The sequence below is a fragment of the Alosa sapidissima genome, chromosome 23 (genome assembly GCF_018492685.1).
Source record: "Alosa sapidissima isolate fAloSap1 chromosome 23, fAloSap1.pri, whole genome shotgun sequence".
NCBI lineage: Eukaryota > Metazoa > Chordata > Actinopteri > Clupeiformes > Clupeidae > Alosa > Alosa sapidissima.
This window is the reverse complement of record NC_055979.1, coordinates 25,934,425-25,954,858: the sequence shown is the minus strand read 5'-3', so window position 1 is coordinate 25,954,858 and position 20,434 is coordinate 25,934,425. Positions and strand designations below refer to the sequence as shown.

The following is a 20,434-nucleotide window of genomic DNA, read 5'->3' as shown; positions in this document are numbered from 1 at the left end:
CTGTATGTGTGTGTGTGTGTGTGTGTGTGTGTGTGTGTGTGTGTGTGTGTGTGCACGCACCTTGGCAGCCAATAGGCTATAAAACTCGAGGCTATACACTAAAAGCTAGTGTATCCGTTTCATCTACAGGACAATGACATCACTCTGCAACCCTCCGCTTTGCCATATAGGCTACACAGAGCTTCCTCATAGAGCTCATCCCACCATTCCTCTGTCTCTCCACTGTCTCGTCTTTAAACCCTGTCCCAAGGTTGTGACCCCTTATTGGTCAGGTCCCTGGTGTCATAGTGACGGCTAGGTGAGATTTGAGTGCAAATAGGCTGGGGAGTGTGTGTTGCTACTGAGAGCGTTAAGCGGTGAGTGTGTGTGTGGCTACTATACCCCTGGGCACCCACCAGGGGCGTCACTAGACCCCTTTTACTGGGGCACGTGCCCCAGTATTGAACTGCCGTGCCCCAGTAAATAACTAGGTTAAGGTTTTCAACTAGCTGCTGTTGCCTCTTTGCCAGTTCATTACTATTATTATCATTAGATTCACTGTGCCCCAGTAGTTTTGGGTCTAGTGACACCCCAGGCACCCACAGCATGTGAGTTATGAGCGTGTCCGTCCAGCCCAATGCTAATAGCTAATGGTTAGCATGGGCCAGTGGGGCGCCATAAATTACCATAAATCACACTAATAAGACACCACTGCACTGAGGGCCCAGCGCCTAGCCACACGTACTTCCTGTGGTCAGACTGCTGGTGTACTTATTTATGCTAACACACACTCACTCTTTCTGTCTGCCCCCCCCCCCCTCTCTCTCATGCACAAGACACACACACATACAGTACACACACATATACACACACACACACACACACAAATGCTCAGACAATGTATTGATCCAAAAAGTAAGGCAAAGTTGCATTCTGACACTTGTACTAGACATGTGTAGAAACCAGACGCCTATTGCAGAGCTTTAACCTGTTGAGGAGTGAATTATTTTCCTGGTTCCTTCTAGAATTCTACGCAAAGATCTATAGTTTCAGTGTTCTTTATACAGTTTATGGGGAAAAACTCGCATCATAATGCGGAACTCTCGGTTCGGCAAACATTCTAATCACATATTTGTGACCGTACTCCTCAACAAGTTAATGGCACCATCACCGATATTACTAGTGAAGGAGAGCAGACACAGTCAGTGTTTATTATTACAGCATTTCAGAAACTATAACTTCAGAAGTTATCAAAAAGGCAACGGGCAAATAGTCTTCAGATATTTATGTATCAAATTTAAATTGATTTGTCAAATGTGAATAAAACAATAACATAATTATGAAAAGGTGATTAAGATGAGACAAAGTATAAACATTAAAAGAAATGAATGAGAGGAAGAACATGGTGCAGAAGACCACAAACATAAAAAACCCACAAAATGGATGAGTGGAAAGGCATGCGAGAGGTGCAGGATGAGTGGAGGGGTATGTGAGAGGTGCAGGATGAGTGGAGGGGTATGTGAGAGGTGCAGGATGAGTGGAGGGGTATGTGAGAGGTGCAGGATGATTGGAGGGGTATGTGAGAGGTGCAGGATGAGTGGAGGGGTATGTGAGAGGCGTATGTGAGAGGTGCATGATGAGTGGAGGGGTATGTGAGAGGGGTATGTGAGAGGTGCAGGATGAGTGGAGGGGTATGTGAGAGGTGCAGGATGATTGGAGGGGTATGTGAGAGGTGCAGGATGAGTGGAGGGGTATGTGAGAGGTGCAGGATGATTGGAGGGGTATGTGAGAGGTGCAGAATGAGTGGAGGGGTATGTGAGAGGTGCAGGATGATTGGAGGGGTATGTGAGAGGTGCAGGATGAGTGGAGGGGTATGTGAGAGGGGTATGTGAGAGGGGCAGGATGAGTGGAGGGGTATGTGAGAGGGGCAGGATGAGTGGAGGGGTATGTGAGGTGCAGGAGACCTCCCAGGAACAGGGCTTTTCCCACCTTTTAAAACATTTTCTTTTAACTATCGCCCTTTTATGCTTTTATTCACTTTAATCTTTTGTTTATGTAAAGCACAATTACCCCAATGTATGAAATGCGCTATATAAATAAACTTACCTTGCCCCTGTGTATGAAATGCGTTATATAAATAAACTTGCCTTGCCTTGCCTTACCTGCACTCTATAAACCACTGGCGTATCTGTTCCTGTAGCGTCTCCCGTATGTCCAGCCCCTCCACCTCCCGCACGGACTCCTTAATGCTGATCAGCGCCCGCTGGTACTCCGCCTCATGCTGCTCCTGCACCACCCGCCGGGACGCCTCCACCTGCTGCGCATACTGCTCGGCAGGGCTCGGGATCGGCCGCGGAGGTGCTACCTGAGAAGCATGGAGCGTGCAAAACAACTTTGTTGTGTGTCTGTTTGAGACAAATCTGAGTGATAATCTGAGGCTTGACTTGACTGACTGACAGGGGCTCGGGATTGGCACCGGAGGTGGTGGTACATGGAGCGTGCAAAACAACTTCATTGTGTCAGTTTGAGACATAATTGAGTGATACTTGACTGAGCGAGAGGGGCTTGGGCTTGGCTACTGAGGTGGTACCTGTATGTACGGAGAGGGCAAAACAACGTCATCGTGTCATTAATTAATGGTGACTCCACCTGGCAACAACACTGACCATCATGCAGTAGGAAAAGAAGGATCACCGATTGCAGATGTTTGGATTTCTGAATTTAACATTGTATTTGGGGGCAGCTGTGGCCTACTGGTTAGTACTTCGGACTTGTAACCGGAGGGTTACCAGTTTGAACCCCGACCAGTAGGCACGGCTGAAGTGCCCTTAAGCAAGGCACCTAACCCCTCACTGCTCCCCGAGCGCCGCTGTTGTTGCAGGCAGCTCACTGCGCCGGGATTAGTGTGTGCTTCACCTCACTGTGTGTTCACTGTGTGCTGAGTATGTTTCACTAATTCACGGATTGGGATAAATGCAGAGACCAAATTTCCCACACGGGATCAAAAGTGTAAAATATAAGAGTATATATACTTATACTTAAACTTATATTTAATGTGTAAAAGTAGCCGATCACTAATTGGAGCACACAGATGTTTGGATGGCTAAATTTAACATTGTATTTAATGTATAAAAGGAGCAGAAATGACGTTTCCATGTAGCGTTAGATCTTCATCAGACTCCATGGACGACAATGCAATCCTACATCAAACGTATTCTTGTCAGTTCTTTTCAATTTAAGACATAATTGACTGACAATTTGAAGCTGGGCCTGACTTATGGACAAGACATGGAGAGGATTTGAACTCATTACTCTGATCAGATGTTACTCTGAGCAGTAAGTCCTGTCTAGGCGAGGAGCATAACTATGTGTTTAAAAATATGGTTGCGTGGAATTTGAAACACGCTTTTGACAGATAGGGAATAGATGTGGCCATGTCTGAAGACGATGAAAAGAAAGGAAATGAGCTTTCAAGGATGGACTGGATAGGCACATCCAATGGAGAGTGTTACGTAATTATGACACTGTTGTTGCTCTTCACACAAGAGAAGAAAAAAAAAACCTTTAAAGCAACACCAAAGAGTTTTTGTACCTTAAAATAATGTTTCCAAAACCGTACATCAACTCGTAACAGGGTGAATGGCACTTCTGCATTCGCTTCGCGGCCCTCTATCGGCTATAACCACAATGTGTAAGTTTGCCAGATCGGGTAGCGGATCTGTAGTTTGATGGAATGAGACATAAGAAACTACAAATTTGACTTGCTTCTGATGTCGTAATACATCATACTTTCATAAAATCATGCAACATACTCTACCTTGTCTCTGGATAAACAAATAGCGTGCGTGCGACAGAGGAAAAGTGCTTTGGTGTTGCTTTAAAGATCCTCTCAACTACACCCAAGCACGGCTACAAAGCATTCTGCAGCACACCACCATGTCACCTACCATTCCCAGAAAGATCAGCTCTTCCAGCCGCTCTCTCTTTGTCCTCTTCCTCTGACTGTAACCAAGCCACACCTGCAGGGGCAAACACACACACACACACACACACACACACACACACACACACACACACACACACACACACAGGCTTCAGTCACAGGAGACTGAAGGGCTGCCAGGGCCAAAGCCCAGGAGACAGACAGACCGTGTTTGTGATAGCATCAGCCTGTCTTTAACTCACTCATCCACCACTTGGATTCAGCTGTGATATGGTGTCTGTTGTGTTATCGTTGTGAGCTTTGTTCTTTGGTGCAAGTGCTGAGTCTAGTTCATTGCTAACACCCGTGGAGACCTGTGTGTGTGTGTGTGTGTTGCGTGAGAGTGTGTGTGTGTGTGTGCGTGTGTGTGTGCATGTGTGTGAGTGAGTGAGCTTTGTGTGTGTGTGTGTGTGTGTGTTGTGGTGTGTGTGTTGTGTGTGAGTGAGCTGTGTGTGTTGTGTGTTGCAAGTGTGTGTGTATGTGTGTGTGTGTGTGTGTGTGTGTGTGTGTGTGTGTGTGTGTGTGTGTGTGTTGTGTGTTGTGTGTTGCAAGTGTGTGTGTATGTGTGTGTGTGTGTGTGTGTGTGTGTGTGTGTGTGTGTGTGTGTGTATGTGTTGTGTGTTGCATGTGTGTGTGTGTGTGTGTGTGTGTGTGTGTGTGTGTGTGTGTATGCGTGCATTATATCTACTGGCTCTCCTGGGTTCATCTCACAACGCTTTCATGAGCGGGGGAATGCATCACATTGCTGATGTGAAAGACTTTGAGGTTTGCTTTTGATGATGACATTAAAAACATTCACACTTTTTGATGCAGTTTGATTAACAAAAAAAACTGCAACATCTAACTGACAAAGTATCGACTTTAGATGTTTGGAACATTTTTTTTAATTCACCTTATAAGGTTACGTAAAGGTAAAAGTTCAGTTTGTTCTTCAGATTTCCATAGTACTTTGCTTTGTTTCCCCTCAACAATAAGTTGGACAGGATTAAAGCTCCAGGGTGCTCAGGAACTCCCCAGAAACAGCTTTTGCACTGAGTTGGAACATCCACAGGGAAAACAGGAATGGGATTAGACGCGCCAAAAGACGTGTCTGCCAAAGCAGAGCTGCCTGCCTATAAGGGATTTATTGTCCCTAAACTTTTACCCATCCATTCAGCACAGACACAACTCAAACTGTTTACCTCTGATGACACAGCAGTGCATGCAGCTACAGGCATTTTAAGCAGAGACAGAGGAGCTTTTGGTAAATGAGGTACCAGACTCTTGGACCTCAAGTCTGCGTTGCATCTAAAGTTTTGGGCAGCCGTGGCCCCGACCAGTAGGCACAGCTGAAGTGCCCTTGAGCAAGGCATCTAACCCCTCACTGCTCCCCGAGCGCCGCTGTTGTAGCAGGCAACTCACTGCGCTGGGATTAGTGTGTGCTTCACTTCACTGTGTGCTGAGTGTGTTTCACTAATTCTCGGATTGGGATAAATCCAGAGACCAAATTTCCCTCACGGGATCAAAAGAGTATACTTACAGTATACTATACTATACTTAAAGTGCATCTACACGTCACTTTCACTTTGGCCATCGTGTCTAAAATCTCGTGCAGGTGCCCTGTGATGTCTCTGTAGCCTGAGCACAGCGCACAGCATTCTCTCAGATCTACGTCAAAAACACAGGGTTAGATTACACGATTAGAGGACCGATAACATCCTCCCCTCGCACGCCTTCTTTCACTTCCTGTCACTCACGCCAGCTTTTCATCCTAAAGAAGCTCTGGCCCTCTGAGTGTCTTCTGCTGATGGACTGGCCATATATGTTTTATGGATGGCTGGTATCGGATGGTGCTTATTATCTCTGTTGAGAGGACAAGGCTTTAGAAGGCAGTGGCGAGTGATGATTGACCTCATCTCACAAGGGTCATATACAGTACGTGGGGTGAGGCTTAGGTGAACGTTTCCACAAGCCTATGACTCCTCTAACACAAAAACAAAGCTTGTGTCCACCATCTCCAGCAAATTACACATGGATAAGAACATTACAACACTGAAACCTTTTCATGCACGGTTACTGTTACAGGTGGCACAAAACTCTCTTTGTTACAGATGTTCTACAAGAGATTCTGACTAATATAATACCTTTTGTTCAAGCCTTGCGCAAGCACCACTGAACACAGCTCTGTCATTGAATATCACAATACTGACTCACATGTAATATTTTTTATCTCTATTTGTTTGGCTAACATCATTATCCAAAACGACTGACAGATGTCAGTTCATTGCAGGGCCAGACTTCCTGGAGCAACTTGGGATTAAGTGCCTTTTGCTCAAGAGCAGCTGGGAATCAAACTCACTACTTTTCAGGCTACTGCATACAAACAAACCCTGCTCCTTAACCACTGCACTCCTCATCAGCTTATGAATTTGATTAGATATGAAACAAAATACATGGAAAATGATATGGACATGCAGTGCACATCACAGTCCTTAGTAGTGTGACATGGACATGCAGTGTACATGTAACAGAGGTCGTAATTCGTCAAACCCGCCACCTCGACACACACCGGCATGGGAGTCGAACGCTCTAACCACTGAGCTAAAAGCCCAGGCTTCCAACTCAGCGGTTAGAAGCGTTCTTAAGTTTAGGGGTGTGAGGATTTACACGGGCTACTAGCACGCTAGCTCAGTTCGCCTCCGTTACATACATCACAGTCCTTACTAGTGTGTCCTGCAGGTGACCTGCCAGCACGGCCAGCATTCATAGCACACCTTCTGAATGCGCACGGCAGCAGCATCCGGGTCCAGGGTGCAGGTACTCTGGCTGTGGACCAGCTGGCTCCTGGTTTCGTCGTGGCGGATGTCTCTCATGAAGCGAGCCCTGAGGCGCCCCTGGCGTGCCCGCTCGCTCACCTGGATCAGCTGCACGGCCTCCTCCACAGACATCCCCCGCGCCGCCACGCCACACACCTGAGGACGGAGCCAGGAGGCAGGAAACTCTGTTGAAAAAAACGTCCCAGAAGCAGGATGTGTGCTGCGTAAGATGTGGAATGTGTTTGCCACCCTGGGACATTGTCTCTTACCGACTCGTGTTGTTCCAAGTGGCCTCCTTTGGCAAGAATGTGGGCCAGCATCCTCTCCCTTTCCTTCAGGACGCGCAGTTTCTCCCTCACAAAGTACCGAGGAATCGGCACCTCCAGATCAGACTGCAACAACAATGGTGAAAGACAAATGACACTGTGACAATACTAAACTTTACTGATGTTACCACTGACTGGGGCCGTAACAACTGATTATAAAACAAACACTGATTCTCAACCAGTCTCAGTTATAATGTCCCTGTACAGTATTTCAGTATTTCAGTATTACAGTATCAGTTTCCTCACATAAATGACCCCTGAGGGTTGTGCTTACATTTCATACCTAGCTAATTCTTGCCAAAATGCCAAGAGAAACACATTTGTAGGGTGGCATGCCAGTCTGAATGGGGCAAAAAGGACATAGTGCCATATCCTTACGTGTCACCAAATCAGATATGAATCATGTATCTGATCCCGCCACTGCTGCATGACTGAACACACTGGGATTTTAAGGTACGATTGATTCAAAAGGGTTTATGACACTGCTCGTGAGTGCATTCTATCTATGCACACGTCCATTCATCCAGTTCGTCTGCAGCAACATCAAAGCATATGCCAAAGACAGGATCAGGACTCCTCCGTGTTGCATAATTTGATAAATATATCACTCGTAAATCAAAAGTGTGATAAATATGATTGCAGTTGAATTTGCCTTTTTTTATTGTGTTTACACCCTTGGGCATTTACTGTTGTTACCACACAGCCAGCTAAACACAGGTGCATGTTTGTGTTGGCGTGTGCTTGTTTCAAGGTTGAAACTGTCTTAGGTTTGTTGCTTCAGGGATTTGTTTTGACAGAGGCTGTAAATGGGACCATATCATATACAAATCTGTTCCCTAGATACTTGTAACCAGACGATCTAAACAAATCAGGTTCAGATGAAAATTTTTTTGAGTAAGCATGAGGGCCCGAGGTCTAGACACAAACTCACTGGGGTCATCTTGAGGTCTTGCAGCATGTCGTCAAAATAATGGAACTCGGAGAACTCTAACTCCACCATCTCGTTCTTCAGCTCCAACAATCTTCCCATGATTCCCTCCAAGACCGTCCGCACCACCCGCCTCTTCTGCGGATGGACCATCTGGTCGGACACCTCCTCCAGGTTGCGCATGATCTGCAGGTACTTCAGATAGAAGCCAGCCAGCGTTTGAAAGATCTGCAGACGATCGCGCTGGGGTCGAGGTTGGACGATAGGGAATTCATCTTCAAGAAGGCCCTCTAACACTTTGTGGTTTGCAGCCCACATCCTGTTATAAGAGCTGAAGACATTCTTTTGGTGAGAAGTGATTCTCAGTGTCTATTCAAATGATCCCATCATCATTAACAATTCCCAAGAAATCTTGGCTGAGCATGATTAACCATTATGGTAAACAGAGGAAACAATCAAGTTAAAGTTGAAAGAAACACAAACAGCTGAGCAGGCAACATAGTAGGCCTAGTTTGTTTAAAACATATTGAAGAGAATCTTCATACAGAAGAGTTGCTCATTTTCACAGTTTCCTTCTCTGCTGGTGATGTTGTGTGGGTTTTAACCGATAATGAATGCTAAGAGAGTTGATACAGAGGTGAAACCAGCTGCTTTTCTTATTTATATGTGGCTGTGCTGACGCCCTCCAGGCCCTAACGCTGTGGAGAGTAAATGGTGCTGGAGGGAACCTGAAATCAAAGGAAGGTCCCCCCAGAGTTGCTGTGGGTGAGGGTGGAACGAGAGGAGAAAGAGGAGGAGAAGGCCATTCAGATGGAGGAGTTACAATAAAACCGAGTAGGCGCCTTTTCAGATTCTCTAACTGCCCAGCAACAAAGAGTCAGACCTCAACAATTCAGCAGAATTATTCAGGAGAAACTCTGAGAGAGGATTGCTGACCAAACCTTGCACTGTGAATGTGAATCAGGGGAAATCTTTGCCCACACATTTTCTGGAGGAGATGGGTGATAACAAAGCCAAAACACAAAGACACAAAGCTTCTGAAAGAATGCAGAATTGTTTTGTGAAAAACCTCATAAACACATTACACTAGGCCTACACTAGTCTATGTGTATCTTTGTGTGACACTTTTTCATTCAAGGGTGCTTATTGCTTTTCAGCACAAAAGCACTGAGTTGTAGCCTGTGTCGTTGTCATAGTAACACCAACACAACGTGGACTTTAAACTCGTGGGAGTTTCACTTTAAAATCTTAAAACTTTCATGGAAACATTCAAATTCCTCATCATTAAAATCGGGGAAATGCCAATTGTGATGAGTGCAAATTACACTACAAGTCGAACTCCTCCCTCTACTCCTGACCGTCACAAACATTCCACCGCATTTCTTGTTTCATTAGAACATTCCTCTACGTGTTGTTGCAGTAGTTGGACTATATGAAATTCAAATAAGACTACATGTTTACAAACACAAGAATGGAATCGGCCTACCTGTGCGACATTCTTGCAAATGATTCCTGACGGATTATTCTCTGCCCAAAGAAGTAGTGCGCAACACAAATAGGACAAATAACCTACCGCAAGTGTGGCATCTTCCTTTGTTGACATGCACTTAAGATATGGTTTAAATATAAAAACATATATATTTCTAAATGAATATAGGGTAGGTTATTTGTAATCTCGTCTCTCACTACCTCGGCGAGAGTTATGTTACGCACGCATCGCAGTTCCTATCCCTCAGATTGATGATCAATTTAGCCAACAAACACAACCTGCTATGGAAACACACGATTAAAACGACAAAAGGCGTTGGTGATGCCACCAACAGCGCGCTTTTCCCTGGTGCATACAGTTAAACAAACTGTAAGTGGTTAGGTTACTACTGCGCGAATCTAACGCCCGTAGCGTATGCTCATTACGAGAAACCGCATAAACGGCACCATTTCAAGCCAAAATATTCAGAGCTGCACTAGACCCTAGACTATCTAATAAATGGCAAAGTTCTCTGAACCCGCTATCGCTCGAAAAAAAGCATGTTTGCTAAAGTGCTGTGCACACTGCGTCTAGCAACAAGATGCCACGCCTGCGCAATTCAACACATCTCGGGTGGTAATAAAATCATTTGAACTCTTAACCTTATCTTAATTTAAGCCAAAGAGCTTTAATGAACATTGGATTTAAATTTGGTTTGTTTGGCATCTCGCAAGTGGATGAGCCCTGTGCGTGTTTTCACCTTCCGTCATGGACCTGTACGTTTGTCCATATGAGTCATGAGATTTCATTAACCCATGACCAGCATATCTCCCAGCATTTCATTGCAAAATCCAAATGCAAAGTCGTAGCCTAGAAATGAACTGAAATGATCAAGTCAATAAAATCACTTGTTTGATGAATGAAAGTATCAGATATAATTTGGTGTGTCACTCCTTTCCAATCAAAGTAATGCAAAGGAATTGAGATGTATGTGGTTTTTATCAACAACAGATTTTGAGAACTCTACATTGGAAACAGATTTGTAAGCCTCAAAGGAATAAACAATTGACTTGGGCATATGGAAACGAGTGGTCACGTGTCCTGTGGTGATGGTGGTTTTGATATACAGACTCTCACTCTTAAAAGAAAAAATGTGCAAAGATGCCCATGGGGCCTGAGACCAGGAATGCAAACCCACCATGGCAAGTGGTGGGCAAACTCAATTTCCCAACATGAGGGAGATGGTCACGGGGAATACATGTCTGCCTAAAGGCTGGGCAGAGATGGACATTAGAGTTGCCTCAGTCCCAACTGAACAGTAACAGCAGTTGCATGGTGACCATTGCAGACTCCCACAGCTGAGGAGATTAAGAGCCTTGTTTAAACGGGCACTAAAGATGGTGGGAAAGGTTGGTACTGTATGATTCTGCATTCTCAAGTATCAATCATGTGCCTGTGAAATTCTCATCAAAGATGCTCATATTGATGTATCTGAACACCCATGTCACTGATTTCATTTGGAGACCCATCTGAGCTACTCAGACACTTCATCCATTTGCATGTGTCATAAATGGTAACGTGTCTGAATTTGTTGCACAAGACAACACAATGACTCTCTTTGTCTCACTCAGTTTGCATTTGCATTTTATTATTTATTTGCGACAATAATGCATTCAATCAATATTATCTTAAAACTGGATCATTCTCCCAGGCCCCGTTACAATGGGCAGTGGCTGCTGGCCAGAGCAGACGGTGGTGGCTGGGTAATAATAGAGGCACCAGCTGAGGATCCCAACAACAGGTGAGCTCCCATGTGCCTAAATATGGCCCCATGGAGGGCTTTGAGCCCATGCCAGCAGGATGTACGCTGAATGAAATGGTTTCGGATTCGGAACAGGAAAAATAACAAAACAAATTCACCTGCTGCCATAAGGCAAATGGGATATAGCCCTCCATTGTGAACTTCTAAGTAGGCATGTGTACTATGTGCTTGCATATAGTGTGTGTGTGTGTGTGTGTGTGTGTGTGTGTGTGTGTGTACTGTATGTGTGTGTGTGTGTGTGTGTGGCCGTGTGTGTGTGTGTGACAGAGAGATAGAAAGAGAGAGAGAGAGAAAGAGTTTGCATGTGCATTTTAGTTTTTTTTTTTTTTTGAGGAGTTTGATGGTTAGAGGTTATTTTTACTTTAAATAGAAAAGATGGTGAATAAGGGAATGACAAATTATGATGGTTCCTTAACAGTAACTTAACAAGAACAGAAAACGGTAGTAGAATTGTGGTAGCTAATTTATTAATTTATCCAACATTTCTTGACAAGACTTAAATAAAGTGACAATCAACCATGAAAATCGTCAGTACGCTATCATCAATCATCACCATTAATAATTCTATAAGTATTTATGTATTCATTAACCATGTCTCAAAACAAAATCCCTTCTTGAGTACATAGGCTTCATTAGCAAAAACAGCGTTGTGCGCATTGTGAATAAAACATCAATATTAAAAATGACAAGTTAAATGGATCAGGCTACTATACTAATATTCCTACAAGACTTGCAGTTAGCATTGCAGAATGCTGCGTGGGAATACGTTCCGCACAAATAGCGCGCGATCAACTTAATTTGTCTTATTGTCTTCGCTGTGATTCCGCAAGTAACTGAACACCAGGAAGATGTTTCCTTTGACGCACGTTGTATAGAGAAGATTTCGTTTAACATTTGTGTACTTGGATTCTAATACAGCACTTATATTTTAGGAGTGGACATCCGTTGTGTCGCACGTCCTTTGAGTCCATTGTTAATAGACAGAAACCTCCATGATTCAGAGTTCCGACCTGCCTCGGTAGGCGTTACTCTCCTTGGTATATTAACAAGTGTAAAGACCCTGTTGCCGCGTAATCTCGGCATCCTCACTCGAGAGCAGACCGAGGCAAACACCGGACTGAGACACTAGTGATTTCACAGCAGACATAAACACGGGTCTGTTGGCATACGGAACAAGTAAAAGATTTTCTTAGGTGAGTACACGCTAAATTAGTTTAATCGAGAACAGTGTGGGAATGTTACCAGCTTCATGCACAAAACCCTACAGTTAAATTCCGGCAAAGTTTAGATATTTTTCTCTAGTAATAGCTCGCACTTCAGCGGCTGCACTCTAACAGTTAATGTGTTTTAAGTATTAGTACCCATTGAGAAATGTTAAGGGATTTTGGGTCTCACAGCTTGTGGCATGGATTAACAGTGCACCATCCTCACCGACGTGTTCGAATTCTATGCGACTTTAGATTAGGCTGCATTGTATGGATGGTGCTGATAAGAGATGAGTTTGTGCGCTGCTTTACCGCAACTGGAACGAATAGCTCCAGATTTAACGTCGCAACGCCAGGGCCGGTAGATATAGTATTTACACTGATATGCAGTACACACCATTTTAAATTCAACAGAATTGTCTTCAATTGTGTTTCTACATAGAGGTAGGAATTCAATGTAGTTTAACTGGTCGTCCACCAAGGCTGAAAATGTATTACCAGTGGCTGTCAGGAGAATGCCACAACACATTTCATTTTGTTTTAGCGAATATATAACTGTTAGATTTCAGCTAAAGTGCAATTGCAGATATCCGGCTACTAAAAACTTTATGCATGTGTTTTGATTCACATTCTGCTACAGAGACAAATTGTCGGGAAACTTAAACTGAGCTGAAGCAGCATGATCTTGAATCTTAAAAGGGGGGAAAGACATCTGCAAAAGAGGGATGAAAGAAACCGGGGAGAGGAGAGACAGAGAATGAATGAGGGTGCGTTAAATAGCGTAAGTTATAAGAGAGAGAGAGAGGGTGCGTTAAATAGCGTAAGTTATAAGAGAGAGAGAGGGTGAGTTAGAGAAGGGTACGCGGAGACAGAGTGGGGTTGGGGGGTGTCGGAGTGGGGGAAGTGGGGTGGCATTGCAGCCGGCGCGGTCTGCACAGGGAACTCTTTGTGCGGCGGTGCGTGCTGGCAGCCTGGGGCCGTGGGATCAGGTGAAGGGGCCGGGGGCCGGTGCTCACCGCGGTGTAAAATCAACAACTATATAACGGGGAGTTTCGGGGGGTGGAGGGCTTGACTAATGCACCACCATTTTTATGGCACCTGGAGAGACAGGTTTGAGTTTTAGGCCACTTAGCCGTCCTCTCTCACTAATGCTTTACGGTTGTAAAGGTAGAGGAGTACAGGGTGTGAAAGAGAGAGGGAGAGAGCAAGAAGAACTCCCTTGGCTTTGATGTGACCTCTGCATCGACCGGAGACTGCTGTGTTCTCTGTAGCTCACACAGGATTGGGATTGCCTGGTCACATTAGGGCATCTGTCTTTTCTACTTGCATTACTCAGAACGGCATTACTTTTAGTTCCCGTCTCTGTTCAGAGGTCATAACAGCTGGCTAATTTGAAAAAGAAGCCAATAATCAGGTCCCTGAAGTGATTACTGTGTGAGAATTTATTTGGTTGTTCATACCATTTCTTCTCAAATATCCATCCAACAAGCTGGTCTTCAAATGAGTGAATATGGTTGTAATCAGGACTATTTTATTGTTTCTCTAACCATTGATCTGTAGCCTACTCTAACCATTGATCAGTAATGCCATGTAAATATTCTGAGTAGTAATTTGTAGAGATTTCTTTCTTTCTTTCTTCTTTCCTTTCTTTCTTTCTTTCTTTCTTTCTTTTCTTTCTTTCTCTCTCTCTTTCTTACCCTCACTCACAGCAATCCCCCACCCTGCGTGGCTTCCATAATGCTACTCAGTGCCAGTTTAAAGCCACTGAGCATGCATCATGTGCTTTAGCAGACATTTCATTGAAGAGCTGGACCTTTCACCCCTCAGTGTCCTAGAAACACATTATCTCGGCTCCTTTTAGTGTGCGCTGAAGCGCGGAGGTCTCTGCCCGTCTGAAGAGTCTGGGCTTTTCATGCCACCATCACCTCTCACCTCTAGACAGGGGCTGAAATAGACACTTATCTGCTCATGGCCTTTAATGATTTCCAGTTTAAAGCTGCCATGATGGCTGGTATACGTAACACAGACAGACCCCTTCTCCCCTTTGTCTCCCTGTGTCTTCTTGTTATCTTGTCTTTCTACTGCATTAGAGTTATATTTTTGATGGGTCCAAAATGCTTCTCGAGTCTCATTTTGCAGCCTGCTGCCCTGTACGCCCATGGAGTGCATTTAGAGGGTCCTATGAAGGCTGGTATAGTGTTTGGTGTCAGTGTCGTTAGGTGTTGTATATTTGTTGAGAGTGTGGTTGTAAGGTCCAGGGTGAGGTCAACCACAGCTCTGGCAGAGCTCCTCATCGTCCGCTTCCTAGTGTTCCCAGCGGGGATGGTTTGAGGCTGTTAGCTGTGGCAGATCGGTCTCAGATGTGGGTAGTGGTTTACATCAGCCCCTGATTATTTCACACTTTGATCCCTGTGACCAGGGCAACGCAAACTCCTCTGTGTTATTGGTAGATTAGGAGGGGCCTGGGAAATGTCTCTCTCCACTGCTCAAGAGAAAACATTCCTAGAAGCAGCATGAGATCCTGTCTAAGGTCCTCCAACCTCAGATGGTTTGAGATGTTTTGGGTTATGTGTATTATTCTTGTAAATAATCAGTCCCTGTTATGCACATCTTTTCCGGTCTGGATTTGAGACAGATGTAGTCTCTAGTGAACAAGTGGTACTAGAAACTAAGCAGCTTTAAACTAGCGTTGATGATGAACGATGACAGTTAAGTGTCTTTGTCTTACAGTACTAATCGGCCTGTACGATCTCTTTCAGATTTTGTCCAAGTGAGAAGCCAAGATGAGTTTCAGCGACTTCAACGAACTGATGGACATCCTGGAGGAATTAAACATGACAATCCACGACGAGCATGACAACATGTCTCACGTGGAGACCGAGCGCTGCGTCTTCGGCTTCAGCCTCAATGCCGTACTCTACTCCATGTCTGTCCTCTACATCTTCATCTTCCTCATCGGCCTGGCCGCCAATGCCTTGGTGGTTTGGGTCAACCTGCGGGCTGAGCGCAACCGCTACGAGACGCACCTGTACATCCTGAACCTGGCCGTGGCGGACCTGTGCGTCGTGGCCACCCTGCCCGTGTCGGTCAGCTCCCTGCTGCAGCACGGCCACTGGCCCTTCGGCGGCGCCATGTGCAAAATCACACACCTGGTCTTCAGCGTGAACCTCTTCAGCAGCATCTTCTTCCTGATGTGCATGAGCGTTGACCGGTACCTGTCCGTGGCACTGTTCGGCGACTCCAACAGCCGCAGGAAGAAGATCGCGCGGCGGCTGATCTGCGCGCTGGTCTGGGTTCTGGCTCTCGCTGCGTCCCTTCCCGAGAGCTACTACCTGGACGCCGTGAAGTCCTCCCACTCGGCGCACGTCCAGTGCAAGGCCACGTACCCCGAGGAGAGGGAGTGGACGGCGGGCATCCAGCTCAGCTTCAACGTTCTGGGCTTCGCCATCCCGTTCCCGGTCATCTGCATGTTTTACTTCCTCCTCGCCGGTGCCCTGTCGTCCTCCACCGACCCCGAGCGCCGACTCAGCCGCAAGATCATCTTCACCTACATCATCGTCTTCCTCGTCTGCTGGCTGCCTTACCACGGCGTGCTGCTGGTCGAGACCCTGGCCATCCTCAACATCCTGCCCTTTAGCTGTCGGCTTGACCACTTCCTGTCCGTGGGCCTGCAGCTGACCCAGTGCCTGTCGCTGGTGCACTGCTGCATCAATCCAGTCATCTACAACTTCATCAACAAGAACTACCGCTACGACCTCATGAAGGCCTTCATCTTTAAGTACTCCACCAAGACCGGACTGGCCAAGCTCATCGACGCCTCCCGGGTCTCTGAGACCGAGTATTCGGCCGTGGATAATCGCGCTCAGTTGTGAGCGGGAGCAGTGACCGCTGAGAGACAGGAATCATCTCAAACTCCTGAACGGACATAAGAAGCAACTCTGTACAGCTTTTTTTAAAATTTTATTTTTAAACAATCTTCAATTTGTATCAAACTAGAAGATGCCTTGCTTTGTCTTACCTTGCCTTTCATTTGTAAATTGCTCCCTTTGTGATTTGCCTGTGGATTTTTTAAAACAGGTTTTGTTTTCTATCAACAGCGACTAACTGCTGAAAGGACTTTTAACAAAAGCACTTGAAAAAAAGTTTAGGCTGAGAGTGTCTGTGTTTAGGCCACGGACTTGTGAAAATGGCCCCTGAGTCAAACAACCCCCTGACAACACACCCAACCACCCTCACACCAACCCACCCCGACACACACACACACACACACTCACACACACACACACACACACACACACACACACACACACACACACACACACACACACACCTCCCCCAACTGGAGTTCCTCCTTGTCTTGTTTATCAGTAGCACTCAGGACCGTTGGTGCACCATCGCCAACATGACTCCATCACCCACACGTTCTGTCAAACAGGCAGGACTGGGTTTACTTCTTTCAATCAACTTTTCACAACGACGACGTGAAGGATGTGAACACTGAAGGACAAAATGTCAGGATGTAAAATTGAGCTAGAGAGAGTGGTTGTTATGAATTTATGAATTGTTTTTTTTTTTTTTGAAGCAATTTTGAGAATGAGACCCCAGGAAGCTCAAACACATCTATAGAGAAAAAAAATAATATGTCCCAGATTTGGGAAGTCTTTTGCAAAAGAGATGTTTGTTAGCCGGTATTACCAGGCAATAGTGTCTTTGGAGTAGTATTACTTTGTACATTTTGTAAATATTTCATATTTATATATTCATTTTATATATTCTTTATAGGCTATGATGTATCTGGTGTTTGTAAATGTGATATTGCAATAAAAACAACTGTATTATCTAAAACATATCGTTATTGAAAGTGTTTTGTCTGTTTTTTGCCAAGAAAATACAGGAGGAACTTTCATACAGAAAACTGCTTGACAAAGATTATTATATACAAGGGATAATGTAAAGACTATTGGTCAGTATAGTTAAACAAATCCTGAACCGACAAAAACGTCCCAGACATTCAAGTCAAGTCAGTCAAGTCAAGTCAAGTTTATTTATATAGCGCATTTCATACACAGAGGTCATGCAATGTGCTTTACATAAACAAAACCAAACAATGATAACAAATAAAAGGATAGAAGGGCAATATAGTCAAAGAATAGTTCAAAAGGTAAAGATCATAATAAAAAGAAAACATAAAACGCACAAGGTAAAATCATTTAAAAATAAAGAATAATTAATAAGCAAAAAAACAAAAACAGAAAAACAAAGGCAAAAGTAGTAAAAAAGTAATAAAAGTAATAAAAGACAGAACAACATATAACTATAAATAATATAGATCCTGTCAAACTATTAATTTCTGATTGGAACTAATTAATTGGAACTGATCTCATAGCGACTATTAGCGAGAGAGCAGCGATTTCATAACGTCACCTTGGAGTGAGGCAAAGTAGGTGGCTGGCAGATGGGTCGTAAATGAGCTCAGACATATTTTTTGTATTTTAGATTTTGGGTTAGATTTAATAGTGCTTGTTTCTCGCTAACTTTTACAAAATCTTAGGGAATAAACCCTGAACTTTTTTAATTTGTTAATGCCAAAACAGTTGGCTCCGCCATGTTGTATATTTTTTTTTCAAGTTCACTTTCAAGCAATGCACGTCTCTGGAGTAGTGTCATGTTTGGCAATGATAAACGACCAGGCTAAAGATTAGAACTATTTTTGTGGATGGAGGATGAATGAACAAAAATCAAAATAAACAATAGAAAACACAATTTTCTACATGCTACATGCTACATGCATCAAAAGAATGAGAAGAAATAAGGGCGATGATGTCATTAAAAAAATGACAAGGTATAGTGCTTCAGAGATATCAAGCTGAATTAGCATGCTAAATTACTACCACAGCCCGACAGGTGTATACTCTTTGGTTCAAGTACGCCCACAAGCCCTGTGAGTTATTCGTGTATTGCAGTTTGGCTGGCGGTTATGTTGCCCGCATACCGCATCCCATGGCCGAAACTGGTATTATGACACCTGTCGGGCTGTGGCTAGTAATTTATTGTTAATTCAGGTTGATATCTCTACAGCACCTTGGCATTTATGTAATGACATCATCACCCTTATTTCTTCTCATTCTTTTGATGCGTATAGCTCATTTTTATGAATATTTTTTCCTCAATTCTTACACATGGCACCTTTAAAGCTAAATTAGTTGTTAATGGAACTGTTGTATAAAAACAATATGACACTTGCAGGGATGGATTACTGCACGGGCCTACCGGGCCCAGGCCCAGGGGCCCTGAAGCCCAAGCCTTTGCATGGAATCATTGCCTCAATATCAACAAATCAGGATGTAGGCTATGAATCTGATTGAATTTAGTATTGGCCATCCCCAAAATGCACCAGAATACAGGAAATCACATCAAACAAATTAAAAAATTTCTTATTAATTAAAAAGTTCATAATCCGCCCATGGGCACTTGTGCTTGTGGGGTTGGATATCCCATTGGCTGTAATTGCCTTCTGCCTTTGGCTTTGTACCTATATCCTTTACCAACCCCAATCCCACTCGTGTCATATGCCTTAACTATAGTAGAATGTAGCTATACACTACACTACACTAGTTGTATGCAGCACCAATCATATTTTCCAACCAACAGAGAGTGTGTGTGTGTGTGTGTGTGTGTGTGTGTGTGTGTGTGTGTGTGTGTGTGTGTGTGTGTGTGTGTGTGTGTGTGTGTGTATGCATGTGTGTTTGTGTGTGTGTGTGTGTGTGTGTGTGTGTGTGTGTGTGTGTGTGTGTGTGTGTGTATGCATGTGTGTTTGTGTGTGTGTGTGTGTGTGTGTGTGTGTGTGTGTGTGTGTGTGTGTGTGTGTTAAAGAGAGAATGAGAGAGTGAGACAGAAAGCGTCGGAGGGCCTTTAACAAGGTGAGGTAATGAGCACCAACTTGATCCCACTTACGCGTTCCATGCGCTGCTTTGTAGTTTGTAGAGAGAATCCAGGTGTGCCAGGAGACAGCCTTACATCAGCCCTACATCAGACGCTCTAGCTCTGTCTCGACTGGTCCTTCTCTGTCTCCCTCTGCTTCTGTCTCTGCCCGCGTTCATGTCTTTGTTTACGTCCATACTGTTGTGTCTCTGTGTGACTTTGGCCTGTCTGTGTGTCTCTGTCGCTCTTGCTCTCTTTCTCTCATCCACCACCTTCCTCTGGAGTGCATAAACGTCAGTCTGTGTGAAGTTTTGTCATCTCTGATTGATTGCCAGCCTTAATAAGATAAATGCAGTGAAAGAACACACAGAATGAATGACAGCAAGTAGAGTGGCTACACTCAGACCAAAGTCCAAAAACCCATGCAGACTTCAACAGGCTGAATGAGACGAATCTAAACGGCCACCGTTGTGTTAGTGCCATCGAGTCCTGACGCAGACGCAGACCAATTAGTGGAGTTGGTTCCCTCGGTGTCGTCCAAACGTGTCCCCTGCCCCGGGGCTTTTGAACTCCCATTGTGACTCTGAGCAGCAATGGACGACCAGCTCACCTCCTGACAGGGGTCAGCCAACATGTTCCTCCAGGTAAACAGAGCTCCTCAGAAATCCTACAGCAACACACACACACACACACACACACACACACACACACACACACACACACACACACACACACACACACACACACACACACACACAATGACACACATTTTTCGTTAAAATTCCATGCTTTATCTGTGTACTCAAGACAATAGCTCAAATTCCATGCTATTTTGCTCTCCCATCAGACCTCAATGGGGGGGCCAGTGCAGTGCGGACTAGTGAGGTCCTAAAGTGACACGCTCGGGTATGAATGAGCAGATCGTGGGAGCGGTGAGCTAGCGTGAATACTCTGGCTGCGCGGTGGAACAAACGGCCTTTCAGGCTCTCCCCCCCCCCCCCCACACAC

At 44.7% G+C, this 20,434-nt stretch overlaps 2 protein-coding genes across 2 annotated transcripts in view; one reads left to right on the top strand and one right to left on the bottom strand.

The window, feature by feature from the left end:
- The window catches only part of iqca1 (IQ motif containing with AAA domain 1), a 43,080-nt gene extending 33,017 nt beyond the window's left edge, over positions 1-10,063 (bottom strand). Inside the window, exons 1-6 of the mRNA XM_042080352.1 lie at positions 9,497-10,063; positions 8,014-8,341; positions 7,026-7,148; positions 6,715-6,912; positions 3,927-3,998; positions 2,142-2,344 (exon numbers count right to left, since the gene is read on the bottom strand). Coding sequence (XP_041936286.1) covers positions 2,142-2,344; positions 3,927-3,998; positions 6,715-6,912; positions 7,026-7,148; positions 8,014-8,341; positions 9,497-9,507 — 935 coding nt within the window. The 5' untranslated portion in view covers positions 9,508-10,063. The remainder of the gene's footprint in view (positions 1-2,141; positions 2,345-3,926; positions 3,999-6,714; positions 6,913-7,025; positions 7,149-8,013; positions 8,342-9,496) is intronic.
- A 2,300-nt stretch (positions 10,064-12,363) lies between these two features.
- ackr3b (atypical chemokine receptor 3b) lies at positions 12,364-17,349 on the top strand. The gene is made up of 2 exons (XM_042080368.1): positions 12,364-12,493; positions 15,265-17,349. Exon 2 carries the CDS (start codon positions 15,289-15,291, stop codon positions 16,375-16,377), a length of 1,089 nt encoding a protein of 362 aa, XP_041936302.1. The 5' UTR covers positions 12,364-12,493; positions 15,265-15,288; the 3' UTR covers positions 16,378-17,349.
- The last annotated feature ends 3,085 nt before the right edge of the window (positions 17,350-20,434 follow it).

Coding starts and splice junctions, on each gene's coding strand:
- ackr3b (XM_042080368.1), top strand. CDS start 15,289: ATGAGTTTCAGCGACTTCAACGAACTGATGGACATCCTGGAGGAATTA.